General features: G+C 40.5%; 1 protein-coding gene across 1 annotated transcript in view; it reads right to left on the bottom strand.

Moving 5' to 3' along the window:
* The window catches only part of NBEAL1 (neurobeachin like 1), a 2,263,075-nt gene that overhangs the window by 1,512,677 nt on the left and 726,259 nt on the right, over positions 1–24,139 (bottom strand). Inside the window, exons 18-19 of the mRNA XM_044075407.1 lie at positions 14,809–14,928; positions 9,392–9,695 (exon numbers count right to left, since the gene is read on the bottom strand). Of these exons, the coding sequence (XP_043931342.1) occupies positions 9,392–9,695; positions 14,809–14,928 (424 nt within the window). The remainder of the gene's footprint in view (positions 1–9,391; positions 9,696–14,808; positions 14,929–24,139) is intronic.

Raw genomic sequence — 24,139 nt, 5'->3', positions numbered from 1 at the left:
TAATGAAAACAGACTTGGCATTAAAACTTCTCTGCCCTTGAAACTCACATTCATTGAAACCCACATTCAAAGAAAACACATCTGGCCAGTGGCAGATGAAGATTACCTCTGGGCTGTCTTGAAATCCTAGGTCCCATGCACATGAAACATACATGTATTCATTGAATACACCTTCCTGACTGTATTAAATTATATTCCTTGTGTAATACAGTACAGTTGTTAGAGGGCATTTTAAATTTATTGTTTTGAACATGTTTCCAGTAAATAATATAACAAAATGCAAGCACCAATAATGACAAAACTGCCTAATTCAGAACATTTCCATCATAAAAAGTCTACTCAAACTTCTACAATCCACCAGTATCAGTAAATATGTACAATCTCTGCAGAAGTAAGAGTCATCTAAATAATTCCACATTAAAGAGATCTGTAACTAATGAAGAGGTTGCTGCTAGCAAACAGCTTTATATTTCATTGTTTCATCTACAAATAAAGTACCTGTAGCCCTTGAAAAATAAATTGCCTATGTTACATTAAAATATAAGCTAGTAATATTGCAATAGGGAATGGATGGCAAATGGATAACAGGTTCATAGTTACTAGTTATCGGTGCCAAAGAGGACATTCTCAGGACTGCAGTATCCACCCCCTTTAAAAGTACAACACAGTACAGTATCAGCAGTACATCTACATACTGTGGGAGATGAACCCACAGCCTTCTGCATCAAAAGCAAGTATTTAACCTATTATGCTATTAACAATGCAAGCAAACTCAGCATAAGGAACACTAAACTTCTCTTCCCCTGAAGCTCTCAGCTCCTTGTAAAATCCACTCGACACAACTGTATCTTTCAACTTTGTAGCAAAAGAAATCTGGAAAAAGCCAACATTTATTGGGGGGGGGGACAAAAACCAGGACACATTTTGAACATTGCTTGTATAATCTTGGAAAGTTGCTAGAATAAAATGTTGTGTTACCACCATGGATTTCATTGCCAACTTGCCAAGTCTTGAACCCAGGACAATGTGCACTACAGTCAGAACAACATACCACTATGCCAAATCAGCAGTTTCCTGAAAGATAGGAAGACTGAAACGTAAATGGCTATGATTTAATGAATCCAGTTCTCACCATAGCTCTCAACCTCTTAGCACAAAGCACAAATAACCTGGACAAAGTCAACAATGGGGAATACAGTCCCAAAAATAGGGACACATTTCAAATATTGATCTTATAAACTTAGCAAATTGCTAGAATAAAAGGTTTTGTGTTACCATGTATTTTCTGAAGATAAATATTAAGTCTGAAATTCAAACACCTGTCATTATTTAGTGAATTCAATCCTTCACTGAATTGCCACAAAAATCCAGCAAACCACAGATTTTATGAGGAACAGAACAAAAATATGAGGCAAAAATCTGGAAAGTTTTCACAAGTGGTGGTGAGTAGGGAATTTAGACTCTTTGTTACCTGTACCCAAGGTACAGGGTTTGAGCCTGAGTAAATGTTACCCCCACCCCCCCACACACACACCCTTAGCAGCAGCATAATAAATAACCAAACACCTCAGCATAATAAAACAACACTTCTCAGCAGCACCTCATCAACAACGAGCATACATCAGCTAACGAACTTCTCAGCAGCAAGCAAAATAAATAAATGAACTTCTCAGCAGCTGCAGCATAATAAAATAACTGAACTTCTAATAACCGAATGGCCGGAAAGCAGCTACAGTGCACACCTCAGCAGCTAAAGAACTTGTCAGCAGCATTCAGCAAGCATAATAAATAAATGCACTTCTCAGCAGCTGTAGCACAATAAAATAACTGAACATCTAATAACAGAATGGCCGGAAAGCAGCTACACACCTCAGCATCTAACCGAACTTCTCAGCAGCAGACTAACTTCCTCAGCAGCGTAATAAAATAACCCCCTTCTCAGCTAAGTTTGATTTTGTTCTGTACCTCCTCAGCAGTGTAATAAAATAACCAAACTCTTTGCAGCTAATTGTTCCATCCATTCCTGCTTGCAGCAGTGCAGCTTCCCTTCTAAGCTTGTTCCGTAACCATTAACAGCTTGAACAACTGGAAATGCTCACACGCATGTTATGTTGAGCCCTTCAGCTCAATTCTGACAGGCAGGCAGGCTGTTCACAGAGCTGACATTGCGCATGTGATGACATCAGTTCACAAAAGCGAAAACATAATTTAAAAAAAAAAAAGCTGGGAAATTAAGGGGTGCCGCTCGGGAATCATGGCACCCCATTATTTGGACCTCAAAACCATTAAAAAAATGAGAAATTCGGTATGGTTGACAGGTATGATAAGGATAAGTGTAAATATGGGTCGAAAGTTTATAAGAAAAAAAACATATTCCAACTCCATCCTTCATTTCACCAGTGCACACCGGTTCCACCAAAAAAGGGGCATAATTAAGGGGCAATTAGTAAAAATTAGCAGGATGAAGAGGAGCTCCTGAGGGAATGTGAAGTTTTACAAAACATGTTTACGGACCAGGGTTATCCAATTAACTTGGTTTATGAGGTTAATTAATGAAGTAGTGAGGAATAGAAGAGATAAATTTGCCCCTATTTTGGGTGCTAGTGACACGGTAGTTATAAATGTTGAAATGAATGAGGTTTTCTACAGTAATGAAGAAAGAACAGATGAAGGGTACATGGGTGCATTTATCACAGATTTTAGTGGAGATGCTGGTGTTATTAGGAAAATTATAGAAAAGGAATGGCTGATATTTAGTAGGAGTTTGGACCTTAACTTGGACTTTAACATGCCACTTCAATGTATTTTTAGGAAGGGCATGAGTATTAACGATGTTTTGGAAGGTTACCAAAACACCCTGTGTTTAAGCAAGGTAGGATTAGGAAAGGTACATTTAAGTGCGGCAGATGTTTACAGTGTCCACACATTAGCAATGTGGTGGGTTTATTTTTGGAATCAAGGGATAGGAAAATCACAGCAAATGTTTACATTACATGTGACAGTAGTGGAATGGTGTGCATTGCAACATGTGTTTACTGCCAAGCATTTTACATTGGAAAAACTGAAAGAAAGTTAAGAGAATATATGAGCATATTAATTCCATACAAAGAATTTTAACAATGCTTTATACAAACATACTCTAGAGTGTGGTGTGGCTAAGTTTCAGTTTTTCATATTAGAGGAGATTCCCATAGACTTGAGGGGTGGTATGTGGGAAGCCAGCATTGAGTAGAGAACTATATTGGCAAATCATGTTGGATGCCAGTAGATTTCTGGGGTTAAAAGATGGTGCTTCTATAGCCCCTGTCCTGAAGCTTGGGGTGGCTAGGCTTTAAGGACACTTGCAGTAACATGTACAAATAGTTTACCACTGGTTCCTGGAATGAATTTGGGATTGAACTTATTGTAGCATTGACGGTGTTTTCCCACTAGATGGTTTTAATGTATTTAAAAAGAAAAGGTTAGATTCTTTTAAATATTGTTATTTAAGAGTTTTACATTTTTTTTTATACTGCAACAGTTCAAACTGAAATTTTAAATTCCACACACTCTTGTCTTTTACTCGTGTAAGCATTTATTTACTTCAGTAAAGTATGGGTATTCCTTTATTTAAAAACATTTTTAAATGAAGTCATTTTTGTTCAATAAAGATTTTTTGATTGATTGTGGGAAAAGATTCTTATTGGTGGGTCTGGTTTGGAGTTTTGAATAAATGGCAGAAAGTTTGACTTGAAAAGTTTTTTCACATCTGATGAAGTCAGTTGAGGAAAACGCTGGTGTTACTGTTAAATCATTTATGTGTGGAGTGCTGTGTTTGTTGTCACAATAAAGCCTTCTTCCCATTGTTGTGCTGCTCATTTCTTAGAGGGGGCCTTTCTAAGTCTCTTTTGTGGAGTTTACAGTTCATTTTGGCACTAAGCTTCATTATTTTGTGGTTATAGGCATTACAATAAGACTACAAACTCACCTTTGAAACACACATTCTTAACGCAATAAAGAAAACTTTAGACAAACTTTATTGTCATAAACTCTACCTGGACAAACCCACCAAAACAAAACTAGCAAGTACCTTACTCATCCCTTCCTTACTTTATGGTAGTGCCATCTTTACTAACCTTCACTCATCCCTCAGCAATAAACTTCAATCATATTATAAAATAGCTAAATTTGTCTTAGGAAAGCCAAACCACTCACACCATTCATTGCCAAGCAATCTCTGAACTGAGCTGGCTGGAATTCCCCAACTATCTCCGTTATATCCAATTAATGCTAGCCCATAAAATAATTTATAAACCAAATACCTGCACAGCACTCTCATCAATACTACAAACATATTCCTACACGTTACCCTTAGATCTTCCAACAAATTGCTATTAAGTGTAACCAAACTCAATAAAAGAGCTGGACAATGCTTGTTCTCCCATAGCATTGCTAAACAGAGGAACTCATTACCCTCCCATATTACCCAAACAGACTGTATAAAGACATTTAAAGTAGTATTAAAAACATTTCCTAAATAACCTCACATGCAACTGCAAAATAAACAAGCCACCATAAAATCTTCACTACTTAATACGAACCCTGCATCCACAGATCAAAATGATTACTACCATGACTGCTATGCAGCTCAAGTACCACTATTTTTGTTCTGCAAGAACTGCCATGTTTTTATGCAATGCCAAAATTTTATAAAGAACTCATGTATTGTACTGTATTACCAATTGTTGTCTGAATTTTCTAAGTATGGTACACAGTGCATTTTACATTCATAAATGTTTACGTTTTTATATTTTTGTGTATTTTACATTTACAAATTTTTGTTAAGTTTCTATATTTTTCACTGTATTAACTGTGGAGCTTTTCTTCCCAGGCCTCCACTGAAAATGGGTTCTTGACCCAGTGGACTTTCCCGGTCAATAAATAAATACATATAAAGGGAGGGTATTTGTGACCTATCAAGGAGGGTCATTTACATTAGATACAACTGTTATGTTCTTAACAACATAATGTCATCTATGAAGAGACCCTACTTGCTGGGTCCTAATTTTGGGTTGAATTCCAAGCATAAACCACCAGGATGGAAGGAGTCCGGCACACCCAAGAACAAGTTCAGACAGCTAAATCCTGAAGTGCTATCACACCAAATGAAGCAAGACTCACAGATCTGCTATCAAAATAATGCCTGATGAAGGTGTTCAATAAATACCAAGTGGTCAATGTGTAAATATCTACAGCAACCACTCTTATCAGCAAGAGGTTTGCCTCCTGCTTACTAGAGATTATGTAGCTGAATTGTATGAAGTAAAGGAAAATTAGACCAGTCTACAGAGAATTTCAGTATTTCATAGCCTAAGATTTCCCAGAAAAAGAGACTATGGGGAGAGCTACAGAGAAGCAATGTATTGCTGTCTTCATCCATCTAAAAATAAGAGCATCTGGATCACATGAATCTCATTCCCAGGACACAAAGGGAGACTTTCCAATTTTTGCTTCAGGATGGGTAGGTCCACATTCAGCTGATGCATACAAGATTAAGCATGTGATGACCTAACACTAGAGGATGGGAGACTGACAGTTAAAAAAATAAAAGTCGATATAATGGTAACTGGAAATACGAAGTACTGACAAAACAAGTCCAATGTCAAAAAAGAAACAGACTGACATAGTTGCTCAGGGAATCACCCTCCACAGATGGCATGAGGACTGAAAAGAACTGCACAGGTCATGGCACTAGCATAAACTCATTTATGTTAAGGATTAGCTCTCACACTTATGAGGACAGGTTTCATCAAATATCTAGCACCAGCTAGGTCAAGGATCTGACTTCTAAGCTCTATTATGGGAGACCCTGGTGGAGACTCCTACACCTTGGTTATTAGGCCCAATAAAGCCAAGAACCAAGAAGTCCAATGCACAGTAGTTTAATGGTCACACAACACAAAGCTTTCAAGTACAACTCTTCGTCAGTGTCACACTGACAAAGAGCTGTACTTGAAAACTTTGACACTGATGAAGAGTTGTACTTGAAAGCTTTGTGTTGTGTTATTAGGCCCAATAAGAGAGAGGCAATACATATGCAGTAACTGGTCTATTATTTGGTGGCCACATGAATAATTCTATGGTCTACACTTTTCAGAAGAAGTCAGGAACCATTTTTATGTTTAACATCTGAATCAAGATCTGAAAAACTATGCAAGTAACAGGAAAAAAAATGATCTGTAAAGGGACTAAGGGTATTCTAGACAAAGCACAACATGTGCTGTCAGGAGTACCCCACTTCCACAGGAGCCAGGGAAGTACATGCTCGGATTTGAGAGACATGTGGGTCAGGAAATCCAAAAGGTTCAACCAGTGAGGAAGATTGCCAATATCATTCTACTTAACCCACTGAAACAAGGAAAACATACGGTTAGAAATATCTTACACTTTTCAAAGCAAGAAACAAGTTGTAATGTCCTTTTTGAGTTGTTGAGTCTGGGCCTATACTAGAAGATCTACAGAAATCAACTAGCTCTTAAAGAAGCTAACATTTCCAAAACAAGGTCATTTAATATGTACAAAACCCAAGTTCCTGATTATGGTCTGTCAATATGGAGCAGAAGTAGAATTGGCCACATCCATGTGCAAACTTGAGAGGCAGACATAACCACTACTGTGCTTTCTGCAAAATCTATCTCCTGGAAAACCAGCACCTGATTTATGGTCACCTGGGCTTCTTAATCTTGTGGAAAAGGATTACCCTAAAATAAGTACAGGAAGATGTTTGAGGATGCAGTATAAAACCCTCCATGGTTACCAGGGACTCTTTCCTTTCCCACAAGTCTTCAGTGAAGGCCCAGAAACATGTCCAAAACGTATCAGTATCCTCTCCTAAACAGTGCGTCTAGAAAAACCTGTAGTTGCTCCTCAAAGGAGGAAATCCTGAATCAAATCAAGTATAGAGACATTCCCAGCTCCCTATTACAAGTGTGAGACACAATACTGAGTCCCAACACTTTGGAAATTAAACAAAAGTCCTGAACAAAAAAAAAAAAAATGCAGCAAATTAATGAATATTGCTGTTAAATTTTTAAGATAATTTTGCAAGAGGGCTTCACCCCCTGACAAGATAACCTTGCTGGCCATACGCCTACTTGTGTGCACTAACTCAGAATGCTATAACTCAGAAAAATGGGGATACTCCAATAATACCCTATTCACATTTAAATGTTATGGTTCCACGGGTTGCAATTGTACTTCTCGGACTTTCAACAAACAACCCACATCCCAAAGCTTTTGTCCTAAGCCAAGTTGCAAAGCAGTCAAAATTTAGAGCAGGCTACAGTGAAACCCACTAAGGAAGTCACTGGAAGAATATTTTCACAGGACTGTTTGATAAAAGAATCAAAGAGCTCATTAAGCTTTCACAGAACACAAGCCACAGTGGATGGTTGGGAAAAAAGGACTGGTAAGAAACAGTTTAGAACTTTAAAGCCTGGAGTGGAAAAGAAGCATGTCCTCTTCTTGTGATTTGTGTGATCTATAATGTAATGCAAAGAACAAACAGGAATATAACTTACTATATTCAGTCAGGATGTCAAAGCATTTTGCAAATATTTACAGAATATTGTTAGCTTCCTTACAGAAGAGTCAGAATCTGGGTGCCTTAAAGCTACAATCAGAAGCTCAGAGGACATGTTTCAAAGGAGAGATGACACAAGCTTCCTCATTCTTCCACAAAAAAGTGTTTAAAGCTTTTTATCTGGAGAAGGCAAAATCTACAGGCTAGTCCACAGAGGACCTCATAACACTGCACATCCAATTAGGGAATCATCAGGGGAGAACCAACAGGATGGCAAGTCTCAATGTCATTGTATGATTCAGAAGCAAAAACTCAGTGCATTCAGAATCCCCTTCCTAAAAGGGATTCAGAAATAAAGGGGAATAATCTACAGCTACACTGGCACCAGCAGGGGGAAGCCTGTGCTCAACAAATGCACATGGCAATAACAGAATAATAGGCAACTACTGAATGAAGGGCATCACCAATGGGAGTTAAAAAGCATAGCAGAGGTGGTGCTGGGTTGTGAGACATCGACACATGGTTGTACAATGTTGTCAGTGTTCTCAGACAATGTAGGCTTATGCCTGGCATAACCACTCCCACTAAACAGAGCTCCAATATCCTATATAATGAGTCTGCCAATGTCCCACTGTGAAGAGAAAGAGCAACAGAAGTCACCTTAACTCTATCCATTGAGTCTATATCAATAGTGGGTATGAGAAAATTGGACAGCACAGGAATTAATCATGCTGTCCTACTTCCAAAGTGTGACATTACAAGGTAGAGCCTAAAGAAGTGCATAAAATGCTCTCCACAGCTGTTACAGAATGCAAGAAATTCAGTGTTGCAATTAGAAATCTGAACAGTGGAAACACTGCAGAAAGCTCATTTGTACTGTCACATCACTGAGCAATAGAAAAGTACAAGGCAACTTGATTTAATTAGGGAGTCCAACCTCTGATAAGCTGCCTGCAGGAATAGGACTTAGCAGCATTTTGCCAGCTTACCTGTTTCAGGAGAAGAGGTAGGGTTTCCTAGCCAATGACAAGTAATTCCATGAAACGATCAAAGACTGTACTCCAGTAGCATATGCATATGTAATGTACACTGAGTATTGGGTGAGGCAGAAAATGGAATGTGTGGGAGGGGGGCACAGCTGTCAGGATGGCACTGTACCTGGATGCCCTAATCTCCTCTCTGCTCAATTTCCTGGTCTCTTATAATAAATTTTCCACTCTCGTCAGAGGCTCAATCCGTGAGGGATAAGCCAGACACAGAAAGTTGGAGAGCTGAAGTAGAAGACTGAGGTGGTGGTGTCTATGACTTAAGATTATGACAGACAGCTCTAGTATGAACAAAAAAAAATTGCTAAGGGGAAGAATTCAGTGTGTATTACTGTGTTGTACACTAAAGCAGAGTACTGTAATAGGAAAAGAAAAACTGTGGCTCCAGGATACAAATTTCTCATAAAATGCCAATATACCGATTTCATGGCTATGTGGCACTAAGCTTTAATTCTTTACCATAAACAGCAGCTACATGGCTAAAACAGCCAGAACTAGGATAAAGTGTCTGCAGAGATCAACAGTATGAAATGTTATCAATTACAAAACAAAACTACTGCCACCTGCATATACAAATGGCTACACCTTACACAGACACATACACACATGTGAACACACAAATGCAGACATCCACTACAGGCCTGTCACATGCTTCCAACATTATGGATAATCATAGTGTTTATACCAATCTTACCATGCACTAAGACTAAAAATGTTCAGCTTTCATCTGACATACCTCATGACTAAGGTAGTATCTTACATAGAGTATTATGTCACTACTCACCTGCCAAATAGAGAGCCTTCACTTGAGAAGCTTGTAGTACATCATGGAAGACAAGAACAGAACCCAGCTGTCCTTCCAACGATGTTGGAGACCCCCATTCATTATCCTGAGTGCCAGCTGAAATCAGTTTGGTGACGGACTCTGGTTTCCCAACTGCAGTGCCCCAGGGTGGTGAAGAAAGAATCCCACTTAAAGATGAGCGTCCAGAAGTGACAGGTGGTGAAAATGGTGGGTCTGGTATCTGAGAGGGAGGAGGGGTGGTAGTTCTATGACCAGCAGAGCCAATGCAACAGTTTGTAAAAGGCTGGAAATAAAGAAACCGTTCCAGAATTGCTTAGTTTTGTATTTTGGAAGCTCACTTACTGACATAAGAAAAAATTCCATACTTCATAAAAACAAGAAATCATCCTTAAATTGCAGTTTAGTTTTAAAACAAGCTTCTGCAAGTACATTAAGCCTAATTTTCCAGAAATGAGCCTTATGGTAACAATGAAGTAAAATGACACAACAAAGCAAAATTCTTTGAGAGAAAAGAAACATCCCATTAACTTCATCATAGTTATGCCTTACCTGCAATCATATTAAATCAAACAGGTACTCATGATCTGCTTTACTGTTATTCTTACTACTAAACAGCCTAAATGACAGGATTCAAAAGAAAACTGGACATGTCAAAAAATTACTTGAAAGCCCTTTGTGGTGCTATAAGCTGCAAAATGAATCTGAGGAAACAGACTCCTGCTCAAATAATTTGTGATGTCCTAAACTTTTGGCAGATATTAGATAATAGCACTAGATCTCCATCAAGGTGTGTGACTTTGAAAAAAAATGTGCAACTAGGGGATCCAGGCTGGTGAGGAACACCTATTAAGCTGATATGACATGGGATTACCAGGCTGTCCACAGGGTAACAATGAAACCTTTAAAATCACAACATGAAGAAATATCACAGAGGGAATTTAGAACACGGTATGGAAAGTTTGCTTCATGCCTACAACAAATTAAATATGATAATTATAATTTCAATAGGGTATTTACTGTACTGTTCCATCACATGCTTGCAAAATATATTCTTTCACTTGCAAATGAGAAACAGTAGGCCAAAGAAGGCAATGAAATGTAGGTAGAGAAAAATGAAACAGATAAGGAAATAAGGAAACGCCTTAGCTGTCTCAGGCTCCATTACTTATCAGTGAAGTGAAGCCGATTTTGTTTACAGACCTCTTCCTGGATGACGACACAAAATAAATTCCATAACACATCTTATAAAATCCACCTCTCTTCACTGCCAAGAGGCGGCTACTAAGAAGCAGAAAAATGAGAATGCTTCAAGGTAAAATAAAACAGCATGCACTCTGTCTGAAGGCTATGGATTATCAGGTGATGATCTAAAAAAATCTATTCCTCAGACACCAGACAGAGACTGTGGCTACAAAAAATTATTCAGCTGTGCATGGGTACACCCCTTCCCTTCAGTGGGAACTCACTTTCAATGAACTGGAACAAATTCCACAAAGGTGAGGGGCAGGCTCTTACTATCTCCGGTCTTGCCATTACTAGGAGAGAAAGACATTGAGGGCACTTCAAATTTCCCAAGAAAAATTAAAAAAAAAAAAAAAAAAAACTCACTAATTGGGGTGGAATGACAAGTGGATGCACTGCTGCCCTGATAATGAGCATCTTCAAGGTTCTTGAGTTACAGTACATGTTTTACAACTTTAGGCCCTTTACTTGTCAAGGCAGTATTTCAGAAGCATAAAGCTGTTTGCAATAATGGGGGGGGGGGGGGGACAAACTGTGGGACTGACTACAGGAGGTTTTAAGACTTGTCTTCCAACTCCTGCTCAGACACTGGCCTCAATGCTCAGGGTGCAGTGTTTACTTGAAGTATAAGGAGCAGAAGCAGGAATGAAGTTCCTATTTTCCCTTATTGTGTATATGAGACCTCATTCATTCAATCAAGAAATTCCAATCTTCACATAATCCTTTTATCTACTTTGCTTGCTTTAGTGCCCTGTAGCACCCCATAGGAGGAAATTCCTGCTTTTTCAAGCAAGATGCACCTTCTGGAACACCATACCTGTGGAAGACAGCAGTATAAGAATCATTAGCTATGGATAATCATTCATAGCAAATTTGACTTTTTTAATTCCAGCCTTAATTCTCTAAACTATTTAGGGGCTTGATAGCATTACTGACAGAGCATGGGTCTGCAATACTAAGGTTCAGATGTTTGCATTCATGACCACCTATCAACTACATTGCATTCATGTTGTTTTTCAGGCTGTAGTACTGTCCCTCCTCATATGAACATGAGGTGCTGCCCATAGGTCCAGCAGCTACTAACATACATTTGAAACCTTGCCACCACTCCAACCACAGAAGGCCTACATTGGCCATTCAAGTGTCTAAACAACCAAAGTTTACATTTAGCACAACCAGCAACTTCAACACTCCACTTGCAGAGGAAGACCCAAATTGCAGTACTCTGTACTGAAGTTGATGCTGAACTAAAACAGACTAAAAAAAAAATCTCCTGTGCACGCACCATAACCAGTGACACCATCTAAGATGGCTGGGGGAAGCAGAGGACTGAGCCTTTTAGGTTCACCAATAGGAACTTACCGTTGGATTTTCTCACTGAAGTTTGAGATCCAAGTTAGGGCAAAATCTTTCTGCCAGTTTCAGAACTATGAGGAAGCATGACCCCTGGTCTTACTACGAAGGAAGGGCAGCTTCTATGACCTGCTTGAGGACAGTCTGGGCTTGTCTTACAAATTCTATAAAGATGTATTGTTCTCCACAATGAGCCCCTTTCTGAAAGAGGAACCAAAACCTCCAAGACAAGGTCACTCATAACTACAATGAAAACTCTTGTCAGCTGTGATGGCTGTCCAAGCTAGGATAAATCCAGTGAACTAGAACTAATTCCACTAAATGACTGCTACTCTTGGGACAGTCAAACATTCTTCTCCGGTGACATGGTTGGCACTAAAGGGGAATGGAAACATCACATAAACCTCAAAACGCCGTCCTCAGTCTGCAAGGCGGATTTTTCCTTGGTGAGCTTGAAAGGAGACGTGGAAGGAACAAAAGATGTTCATAGAGGTCCTTCCATGTTAAAACTGCCTGCTTTCTCTTTTTCACATCATCCACCACCCTTGTGAAGGATAGCAGAATAAGGCTAGCTCTATGAAACAGGAGTCCAAGATGGACTTCTTGAGCTCAAACGTAAGGTAGCACAACCAATGTCAAGACATTCTGTATAAACAAAGTACAGTGAAAAACACTGTGCACCACTTGTAAGGTCATTGTAGATACCACAGTGCTTAAATAGTTTCTCCTTTAGCCTAAGTTCATGGAGGAAGAAGAGTTTTTCCCCTGCTATTAAAGAGTAGAATCTGGGCATGTGAGAGACAGACGGAGGTTCTAAACTTCACCAGAGAAAAGAATATGCTCTTACCCAACCTGATCAAGATTTCTTACTCCATGTGTGTCAGCAAGATGGCAAAATGTTGTAGATTCCAATCAATATCAAACAGGAGTCAGCATTAGGATGTTGGGTCAGAAGCATGTTCCTATCAGGTGGGTCTCAAATTGCAAATGGCTTTCTAAGGAAAAGGAGCAGAGTCCAGCTGTTTTCATTTTGCATATATAATGCTCTGTTCCAGAACAGGGGATAACTTAAGGCTCCCCTCTTTCTCAGAAACTCAAAGATGTTTTAGCCAGTCTACAGATTTCTCACAAGGAAGGGTTCAGTTGGTGAGGTGGTATAGTACAGGAAGGACTCACTGTTACCTGCCCTGGAAATATATACAGTGGATCCTCAGACTCCTTTCAGGAAGCTAAGGTGGGAGGGCAAAGTCACCTATCTTCTCTCCAGCTCCAAAGGGGACAAAGCTCAGGCAGTGACATCATGTACAAGGTAGCGTGTAGCAGGCAGATGGGCATGTCACAAATGCCAATCAACAGAAGGTGAAACTCATAAGCATGCCTGCCAAAGGTAGCAAAAAGACTTGAAGCTCTTGCACTACTGTCATCAGGCAAAGCCCCTAAAAGAGTGATCCCAAAACTAAAGTGGACAGATCCCAGCAGACTTCAAACATTTGCTTGAAGTGAAAGGACAGAATAATGGGACCTGGTAAAGGAAGACCTTCTGGACCCTCCTCCTCTACAAAGGCATATTGCTGAAAAAAATATGGGGGTGTTGGGAGTCCTAAATATTGTTACAACTGAGCTACGGTCAGGTGGATGGGTATGAGCATACTCTGGCCAAGCAATTCTGGGAAAAGAAGATTCTACACCTCGGGATGTTATCTCCAACTTTAATTTGAATATGGTAGCCAGAAGTGCACCTCCTACGGACACCCTGCGGTCAGCTGAAGTGGAAGGGCATGAGATCAATCTCATAATAGTCAACTACAAATTTAAAAGTGGGGGGGGGTCTAAAAGCTATTTCTGAAACTGACTTTCTAACAGGAGTTTTGAAAGAAGCCTTCCCCCTGTTTCTCTAGCCTGCTGACAATGCTCTGTCAAAGATCTAGGATTGCATGCTGGGAATCAAGCCAACCTTTGCTGAGGAGGCTTTCAACTGCAGTCATCAACCTGGTAGAAGTTTCTTAAACTAACTTTGGTGGGTGGCCAGGCCAAATCGCTGTCACTATCCAAAAGTCCTTCTGCTTTACTAAAGTGCTCATTAACTAAATAACTTGAACACTAATATGGATAAACCGAAGTAAATGTTTTAACAATAATACATATAAACAAGTAATAAATAAGCAAAGCTAAGTCAAAGTAGTCACAATAAAACAGCTGATTCCTAAAGATTTGTTACAAAGGGGACAAATAAATAAGACTTAAGAGAACTCAGAAGTAGTCCAAGGTGCAATGCTCCCAAAGCCACCAAACCAAGAGCTTTAAGCCACCAAACCAATAACTTAAAGTCACACAGCTTTGTAAGCAAATAAATAACTAACAGATGTTTTAGCTATGCTTGTGGAACAGCCCAGGTAGGTAGAGGCAACTGCCACAGATAGGAAGTATGGGACAACAAGTGTAAGACTGACCTACAACAAGTGTAAGACTGACCTACTTCATGCAAAAACAACAGAACCATAACAAATTTGTTACACCTCTGCAGCATGGGTGCAATATAACAATGCACAAGTAACTAAACTGCAGCCTTGAGTGAGCTGTTGCTAATCTAACTTAGTATTAGGAAAAAGAAAGTAAAGGATTACAGCATTTACCCAAACGTTATTACTTTTGTCAAAACATTTGCCCAGCTATTTTTCTCTAATTCGTGTCCACACACATTGATTTGCAAGTCATTTACACCAAGTAGCCAGCTGTCTGCTATGAATACTACTTCTGGCACAAGTCAATACAAGATTATAATGGGTGGCAAAAGAGTTTACCTCATTCATGGTGGGGAATCGAAGAGGTGCAGAGAGTTTGTGCTGCCCATTTACATATATGTATACCAAGCTCTGTCCAAAGGGTCGCTTTCCAGGAACATGAACAATGGCTATATTGTGCTAAATGCAAGAAAGAAAGAAAAAAAATCAAAGTCGATAATCAGATTACCAACATTTTTCCTACATAAAAAAACTCAAAATCTTATTTGGAATTCATAAAGAAATAGTTAGCAAGGTATAGACTGTGGAACCTAACAGTGACTTCCACAGAAAAATCTACTGTGAAGAAAAACTATCAAGCTTGCAAATCCATTCCATTCACTCTCATCTTGTTTTGATGAATCATCTGTCTTGGCAAAATTTAAGCCATGTAATTTACCAATCTAAAACTGTCCATCACAAGTGCTACAAATTATCATACCAACTAAAATGGGGGAAACTTAATACAATGGTACAATTACTAAATGCAAAGTCAGAGTGTGCTTCAATTTTAAAAGCATAAACTGACTAAAACACCGCAAGGAAAGATGTGGTAAAAAGTACAGTTTTGTACCTACCATAAATGTAGATGTTCGAGGATCCCCATTGCTGCAGTCCTTACTATTGGGTGTAGTCCGCTGTCCAGTCGGCCCGAATACCAGAGTATATGGCTGACGTCGGTCAGGGCGCATTAGACTGACGTCAGTACGTCAGGGTACTAATGCGCATGACCGACGTCATATCCTCAGTCTTTTCTTGCCCCAGATGTCAGAAGACCCTAAAAAGACAAGGCCCAAAATACCTGCACCAAAAATATGTACAATATATACAAGAAAATATACAAAAATATCAGCATGTAACCTCACCTACACAACCACCCCTAAACACAGAGGGGAAGGAGGGAGGGTAATTGGACTGCAGCAATGGGGATCCTCGAACATCTACATTTATGGTAGGTACAAAACTGTACTATGTTCTTCGTTCCCCATTGCTGCAGTCCTTACTATTGGGTAGAATCCCAAAGCAGAGGTAAGGGAGGCTGGCAAATCATAAAGAAGCAGGAGCTGACAACATGCCTTGCAAAACAGCTGTGGCAAAACCAGCCCTAGACTTAGAGTAGATAGGAAGGTGATAATGCTTAGAGAAAGTATGCACTGAACTCCAAGTAGCTGCTTCCAAAATATCCTTAGTTGCCACCCCCTTAGAAATGCTGTTGAAGTGGCAGTAGCCCTAGTGGAATGAGGCCTAATCCCAGCTGGAATCTCCTTGCCATGATGGGAATAACAAAATGCAATGCAAAAGCCAATCCACCTAGAAATAGTTTGTTTTGACACAGGCTTGCCCTCTTGAACTCAAAGCAAAAGAAACAAACAACTGCTGAGACTGCCTAAAATCCTTAGTCCTGCTTAAATAATAACGCAATTGCCTGTGTACATCTAAAGTGTGCAAAATCTTTTCCCCTTTATTTTGGGGTCTGCATAAAAAGTAGGCAAATGAATAGTTTGGTTTAAAGCCACACTAGAAACCACCTTAGGCATAAAGGAAGGATTAGTACGTAATGATACCCTATCCTTATGGAAAATCAAAAAGGGCTCTACTGCCATAAGGGCCTGCAACTCAGACACCCTTCTTGCAGAAGTTATAGCCAACAGAAAAGCAGTCTTCCATGACAAGTATTTCAATTCAGCAGTAGCCGCAGGCTCAAAAGGTTGTAGAGTAAGTTTTTCCAACACAAAATTGAGATCCCAAGCAGGAGTAGGAGCTCTACGTGGGGGTCTTATATTCTTTGCCCCTCTAAGAAACTGCTTGAACAAAGGATGCGAAAACAATGGTGGGTCACAATCATAGTGAGCTGAAATTGCTGCAGCATGAATCTTAATGGAAGAGAAGGACAAACCTTTGTCCAATAACTCAGTAAGATATTGAAGAGCCACACTCAAATTAGGCTCAGAAATCTCCAAATTCTTTGCTGTGCTCCAAAATAAAAATCTCTTCCATTTTTCTGCGTACACTTTCCTTGTACTAGGTCTTCTAGCTTCCATAATCACATTTAAAACTTGTTGAGGAAGTTGAGACCTGCTGTGTTTCAACACAGAATATGCCAGGCTGTTAGATGAAGAGAGTGAAGCTTGACATTGAGCAGATGACCGTCCTTCTGAGATAACAGATGAGGAATCAGAGGTAAAGGCCATGGAGGCTTCTTTACCAGACTCCGTAGTAGTGGGTACCAGTGTTGCCGAGGCCAATCTGGAGCTATCAAAATCATCCTTGGCCTGTCTTGTCTGACCTTTAATAGTACCTTTGGAAGAAGAGGCAGAGGTGGAAAGGCATACACATGAAGGTTTTTCCAACTGAAAGACAGAGCATCCACTTTCCAAGCTGTGTGATGAAACCCCTTTGTGCAATACTTTGGCAGCTGGTGGTTTAGTGGAGAAGCGAACAGATCTATGTCTGGAGTTCCCCATGACACTGTCAATTTCTGAAATACATGAAGATCCAGTTTCCACTCGTGGGGATCCATGATTTGTCTGCTTAACACATCTGCTAAGGAGTTCTGTGCTCCGGCAGAAACCTTGCCTGAAGAGTTAGTTGCAAGCTTAGCAGTCTCCCATAAAATCATTGCTTGCCTGCATAGAGGATAAGAATGTGTTCCCCCTTGCTTGTTGATGTACCACATGACAGTTGTGTTGTCTGTTAGAATCAACACCTGCCCTGGAAGAATTAACTCCTTGAAAGCCATTAATGCAAACTGGACTGCTAACATCTCCTTCATGTTGATATGTAGATGCTGTAGTCTGGCAGGCCACTTGTCTTGTATCCACTTTCCATTTAGATGAGCTCCCCAAGCAATGTCCGAGGCATCTGTCGTTAAAATCTGACTCGCCTCTGGCCGGGTCACAGAGAGTCCCTTGTTTAGGTGACATTCCTGAGCCCACCACAAAAATTCTTTTTGAAGGCAAGGTATTATTTGAATGACAGTGTCCAAATCCTGGCAGTGCTGTGTCCATACATTTTTGAGATACCATTGTAGCTTCCTCATATGCAGTTTGGCATTGGGAAGCACCAGAATACAAGATGCCATGAACCCTAATGCTTGAAGGACTGTCCTTGCAGTCAGCACGGACTGATGAGATAGTTGATGGAAGTAAAGTGATAGACTCTTTTGTTTGTCCGGGGTTAAAAGGCCATCTGGGCTGCTGTATTCAGTCTCACACCCAGAAAGCACATGTCTTGAGAGGGTACTAGACTGGACTTTATTTCGTTCACAGAATACCCTAGGCATCTTAGCACTGCTATAACATATTCCAGATGCTGTAGAAGGTCTTCCTTTTCTTGAGCCAGAATCAGGCAGTCGTCCAAGTAAGGATAGATTTGAATTCCTTGCAGCCTGAGGTAAGCTATCACTGGAGCCAGAACCTTTGTGAATACTCTGGGCGCAGTAGATAAGCCAAAGGGCAATGCAGAGAACTGATAATGAGAATTTCCAGCTCGAAACCGCAGATACTTCCTGCAACTTAGCCTTATAGGCACATGAAGGTAAGCTTCCTTGAGATCTAAAGTTACCATCCAGTGATCTTTGCCCAGCAGAGGTAAAAGCTGTTGTAACGTCAACATCTTGAACTTGGGAATGTCCAGATAAGTGTTGAGGAGAGATAAATCCAAAATTGGTCTCCACGTGTTCCCCTTCTTTGGTACTAGGAACAGGCGAGAATAAAATCCTAGGCCCCTTTCTGATACAGGGACTGGCTGAATGGCCCCCATCTGGAGTAACTGAGAAATTTGCTTGTGAGCCTCTTTTCTTTGTGGAGGAGGAACGTCTGGCATGCCTTTGAAAGGAGGCATTGTATGGAAATAAAACCTGTAACCGTGGTGAATGATATCCAACACCCATCTGTCTTGAGTAATTAAATCCCAATTTTCTTTGAAAAGAGACAGTCTTCCACCCAAAGGAGCTACCAGACGAGAATCTACTGGCAGCTGAAAGGGCAGGTCATTGGGTCTGTTTACGAAAGGACTGACCCCTGCCCTCACCAGAAGTCTGAGCAGGTGAACTCCCTGTTCTAGGCCTAAAAGAACCTTGAGCTCTGCCCCTACCACGTCTAGACCTACCCCTAGACTGGGAATCATAAGCAGGATATGTCCACCCCTTAGCAGGCCAATTTCTACTAAACTTGGTGGCTGCACCTGCAAAAAATCTTTAACAGTTTGCATAGACTTAGCTTTGTCCTCCATTTTCTTTAAAACTGCTTCCACAGGCGAACCAAACAAAACATCAGACTGTAAAGGAGCATCCAAAATCCTTGTCTTAACATGCTCAGCTAAATTCTGATCCCTCAACCAGGCATGCCTGCGAAGAACAGAACTAGTGGCAGCCACCCTCGAGGAGGCCTGTACAGCATCAAAACCACATTGCAAAGAATGCTTACCCACTTGTTCAGACACATGAACCAAATCCAACAACTCTTTACACTCAATACCTTCCGCCAAAGCATCCACCTTAGATTTCAATTGTGAAAGGAGATAATTTTGATATTTTAGCATGTGAAACTGACAATTCAACGCTCTCATGGCTAGAGTGGAAGAAGTATACACTTTCTTTCCCCACCTATCCAAAGCCCTTGCCTCTTTATCAGTGGGAACAGGATTTTTAACCACAGAGGCCTTAACACCTTTAGGCCCCTGAGAAACAGTTTCTGGGTCCGCCCTAGGACTCTTAAACAAATACTTATGAGCTTCAGGCACCCTATAGTACCTATCGGGTTTAACAGGAGCAGGAGGCAAAGAGTCAGGGTTCAGGGAAGCCTCTGCAAAACATCTTCCACCACATTCAACACAGGAGGTATAGCTAAGGGCCTATGCTGGGGTAAAACAAGAATTCCCTAAGCCTTTTCCTGGAATCAGAGTAATCCTGGCCTTCCCATTTAAAGTGCTCCCTCATGGAATGTAGAGTCTCTGAAAATGAGAAATCCTCAGGTGGAGAAGCTGTAGGAGTGGAATCATCCACATCAGAATCAGAATAAGGAGGATACTCCTGCAAGTCTTCCACAGAAGACTCAGAAGCCTCTGAACACTGTTCAAAACTATCAAACTCCGGTTCCACCCTGGGCCTCTTATCAGGAGGGGGCATAGAACCTCTAATCATAGTAATCAAATCTTCTGCCATCTTAAGCATATGTTTCTTAGGTACAGAACCCGAAATGCTAGGAGAAGCCCCCACTGAAGCTGAACTTGGCCTACCTCTCAAAGAAGTTTTGGCAACAGAAGGAGAGGCTCTAACTACCTTGGGAAGAGAGGGAAGAACAGTTACCTGAGAAGCCCCCTCAGCCTGGCCTACCTCCTGAGAAGGCACATCCTGTAACAGTAAAGTCTCTGCCTGAGACTCCAAAGAAACTCCTGGCAAAACCTCTGGCTCCACTGAGCCTTCTAAAGAACCGACGTCCGGGACTGCCGGTTCATCAACCCTAGGCTTCGCTGTTTTGTCCTTGCGCTTCTTGGGCGAAGCGGGCGTCGGAGCATCCGACGGCATTTTATAATTGCAACGCTTCCCAAACACTAACCTGGCACAGTCTAACCGTCTCTTAATAGTGCGTTTGTTAAACCTAGCACAAGAGCGGCAACCAACAACGTCGTGCTCAGGCCCTAAACAAGGTATACACAATGTATGGTAATCCCTATGAGGTATCTGTTTCCCACAAGAAATACAGTTATTCACTTTTTCTGACATCCGGTTAAATACTGAGGCAAGAAAAAACCAAAATGTTCCCCAACGGGGTACTTAGCCAACTCTGATTCGGTCTGAAACTCCGGTTTCGGAAATATTTCAGAACGCCAACCTGCACTCGCAAAACTGCTTCTGCATCGGACCATGCGGCAAAAAAGACTGAGGATATGACGTCGGTCATGCGCATTAGTACCCTGACATACTGACGTCAGTCTAATGCGCCCTGACCGACGTCAGCCATATACTCTGGTATTCGGGCCGACTGGACAGCGGACTACACCCAATAGTAAGGACTGCAGCAATGGGGAACGAAGAACATCAGCAAAGACCCAGGACAAGAAAGGCAATCTGAAGATAAACCTAATATTTACAAAGAAAATGTAAAGACTGCAAGCACAAATGTGAAGACTTATAGTTTTGCCAGTATACTGTAGATAGTAGTGTAAAATAATTATTGCTGCAGTATCCTCCATAATGAAAAGGAAGTACACTTCAAGCAGATACCTGCCCATCCACCTTGACATCCAAAGCTTTTAATGTCTGTTGCACATCAGGACTCTTCCCCATGCTGTGAAAGTACAAAAAGGAGAGCTGCCCATACCATCTTTAATTATTTTTGTCTGACTAAGGTAAGTCATCAACAAGTGCCCACAGAGCCTGGATATGAGGGTAAAAGATAAGCCACTCCCATAAAGGAAAAGATCTAGGCAAATTAAGAGGAGGAAGACTCATACTTTAGGTTTAGTAGATTCCCAATTAAAGTAAGGAGACAGAATATACCACAATATATGACATGGGTTGGGGGGGGCAAAATTAAGCCGAGAGTAGGTTTTTGCATGCAAGTCCTTAAGGAGAACACCAACCATAAAAAGTGTATTCATAAAGTAGCAAAAATTATTCTAAAAACTAAGACAACATGAGAAAGGAGACAGGAGATATTACTATTAGGGTTGACTGCAAATAGGGGTATAGAAAACAGGTAAGGGTGGGATGGAACTTACTGGAGAAAATTAGCAAATGAGCCATGGTACTAGGTACAAATAACTATGGAGGGAAAGGTAACAGACTAAGATGATGCTAAGCATAAGTCTGGACCACAGGTTCAAGGCTTCCTTCCTTACCCCAGACTGAGAACAGGGTTATAGTCTAACAGAAAGAGACAGGAAAAGACCAGCTCTGGTATAGTTTTAGCAGAGTCTAAAACAAAAGTGGATGTTAAATGAGGGATAATTTGTAGGTCATATACAACATTGCACGGTAACTATAAGACTCAGAAAATGTTAGAAAAGACAGGAAAAGCAGGCAACTTTCAAAGGAACAATGAGAGAACAAATGTATGGCTGCAAAGTATGCAATAGAGTCCAGATGATTTGGGATTTTTGCTTGAGAATTATTCATACGTGTTATACCTGGGTCTATATTACATTGTCGAAAAACCTCTTCAGCGAATGCCTGTTCGCTGACCACTAAACGGCAAAATCCAACTTCTTTGAATGGCCGTTTCAGCGAATTTGTTCCCAGGGGAAAAATCGCTTGGCCAATCAAAAAACAGAAACTTTCAAATGGGGGGACCCCCCCCATAACTAAACATACCAACTCAGAGATTGCACTACAGTGGGGAAAAGGCCAAATTCCCGACGATGGCCTAGCGTTTTTTCCCCTAAAAAAAATGGTGAAATGGACATTCATGGGAATTAGATTTCGCTGTTTAGTGGTCGGAGAACAGGCGTTCAGTGAAGAGATTTTTTGACAACATAATATAGACCAGTTATCCCTCAAGCAGATTTCTGAGAATTTTTCCCCTGGTAGAAAGCAGATTCTGTAGATGTGACTTGAAACAGAAGTAACTGGGAACATTTTTTTTTTTGGTAATGTAAAAAACTGTCAGGTTTTAAAAAATTCCTACAGAGTATTTTGTCAGAAATGCTGGAGGAGCAAATTGTTATAACTAAGGAAATCATTCTTTTGAGCTGGGATATACAATCTGAAAGGTCTGGACATAGTAAAGTCTTGCCAAGTTTAATGCTCCTGGCTGCCAAAAAACAATTTTGAGAAAATGGAAATAAAAATCTAAATCAGCTGTTAAGTACTGAATATTGTAAAGGAGATAAAAGAAAGGAAGGTGGTTCCTTTAGAAAAATGGAAGGAGCAAATTACACAGAAATAATTAGAATTTGTAGGAACAATACCGCAGAATAATATTCAAGGAGGTGAGGAGTGAGGTTTAAGGACCGGCATGAATTGAGCAATTTGTGCAATGTTGGAATGAATGATAATTGTCAAAAAGAAAACATGCATAATACATGAAAAATGTTACTACTGATAGCTGTTTTATTAATGAATGTGTACTTACGTTACTGAATAAAATGTGAGAACGTAATAAAGATGTTTAAAAAAAATGCCAGACGGTAGACACAAGGGAAGCCTATATCACAATTCTCTCTTGTAGTTGAACATCTATTCCAAAGGCAAGCATGGTGAAACAGCTGAACTGCACTTACAAGTATCATTCATAATGAAAGGAAGAGTAATAAGCAGAGTGAACTCTGTCACAGGCGAGGGGTGGAAGAGTGCATGCGTTTTGCAATACTGCAGTGGCATTCCAGAACCTGCACTGCTCATACAGTGAAAGTGCCCATGTTAAAATGGCTAATGAAACTGTGGGGAGAGGTCAAGATTAGCTGCCTTAAACATTCCTGATGAAGGTAATCATAGTAGCCACCACTTTTTTTTTTTTTTTGCATCCCTGCAGGAACAAATCGGATGGCTCCCTATCTGCACCCAATTTGCTCAGTTATTTAACAGTCAAAGGAGCCAGGGATTCCTGGGCAGCCAAGTTCCCAATAGTACATCTGTTCTTGTTGGGAATTCCTCATGAGCTCAGCCAGTAGCAGAGACATTCTGGTGGTAGCAAGCAGGTCAGTCGTACTGGTCCTATGGGGCAGACTCACCCATCCCCTGTGACAGCTCTTCAGCAATCTGCTATAGCTGCTCACTGAGGGTTTCACTGTACACTGTGATTCGCGCTCAGTAGATCCACACTCCACCGAGTCAAATCCTAGTGCTTCCATTAGGTGTTACCCATGTAGCAGCCACCCCCCCCCCCCCGAATAGACAAAGCAGGCAGTGACCACTCTCTCTCATCCTGATTTGCTAGCTCTACAGGTAACTGAGCCACTGTTTGAATTTGGGTCACCTGAGATGTAGTCAGGACTTTATACAGAGGGGTTATAGTAGCCATCTTTGAGGTGTGGGCCTTAACTGTTTATGACCATCTGCCAGGGGACCATCCCAAACTACTGACCATTTCTGGCTACTTCTGTATTTATGTCTCTATCTCTAAAATGCATTTTCTTTTTAAAGAGAATTTTAGGGAATGCTCCAGACATAACTACCTATCAAACTGCCATGCATTAGGTTCATATCCTTAAAGGTAAAACATGTGGCTATATCTTGAATATTCATGGAAAATATATTCTCTACACCAAACATACAAAAGCATTACTTTTATACAACATTTTTTTTATTGTGAAATCATATTTATGGATGTAATAGTTTTTATTCTTATTACTCTAAAAATTTATGAAAGTTGCATTTTTTATTTCAACCGTTTTACAAATATTCTTATGA

The sequence above is a fragment of the Protopterus annectens genome, chromosome 6.part1, assembly GCF_019279795.1.
Source record: "Protopterus annectens isolate FY-2018-M chromosome 6.part1, PAN1.0, whole genome shotgun sequence".
Taxonomy (NCBI): Eukaryota; Metazoa; Chordata; order Ceratodontiformes; family Protopteridae; genus Protopterus; species Protopterus annectens.
The sequence above is the reverse complement of the archived record's forward strand: the minus strand, read 5'-3'. Positions and strand labels throughout refer to the sequence as shown.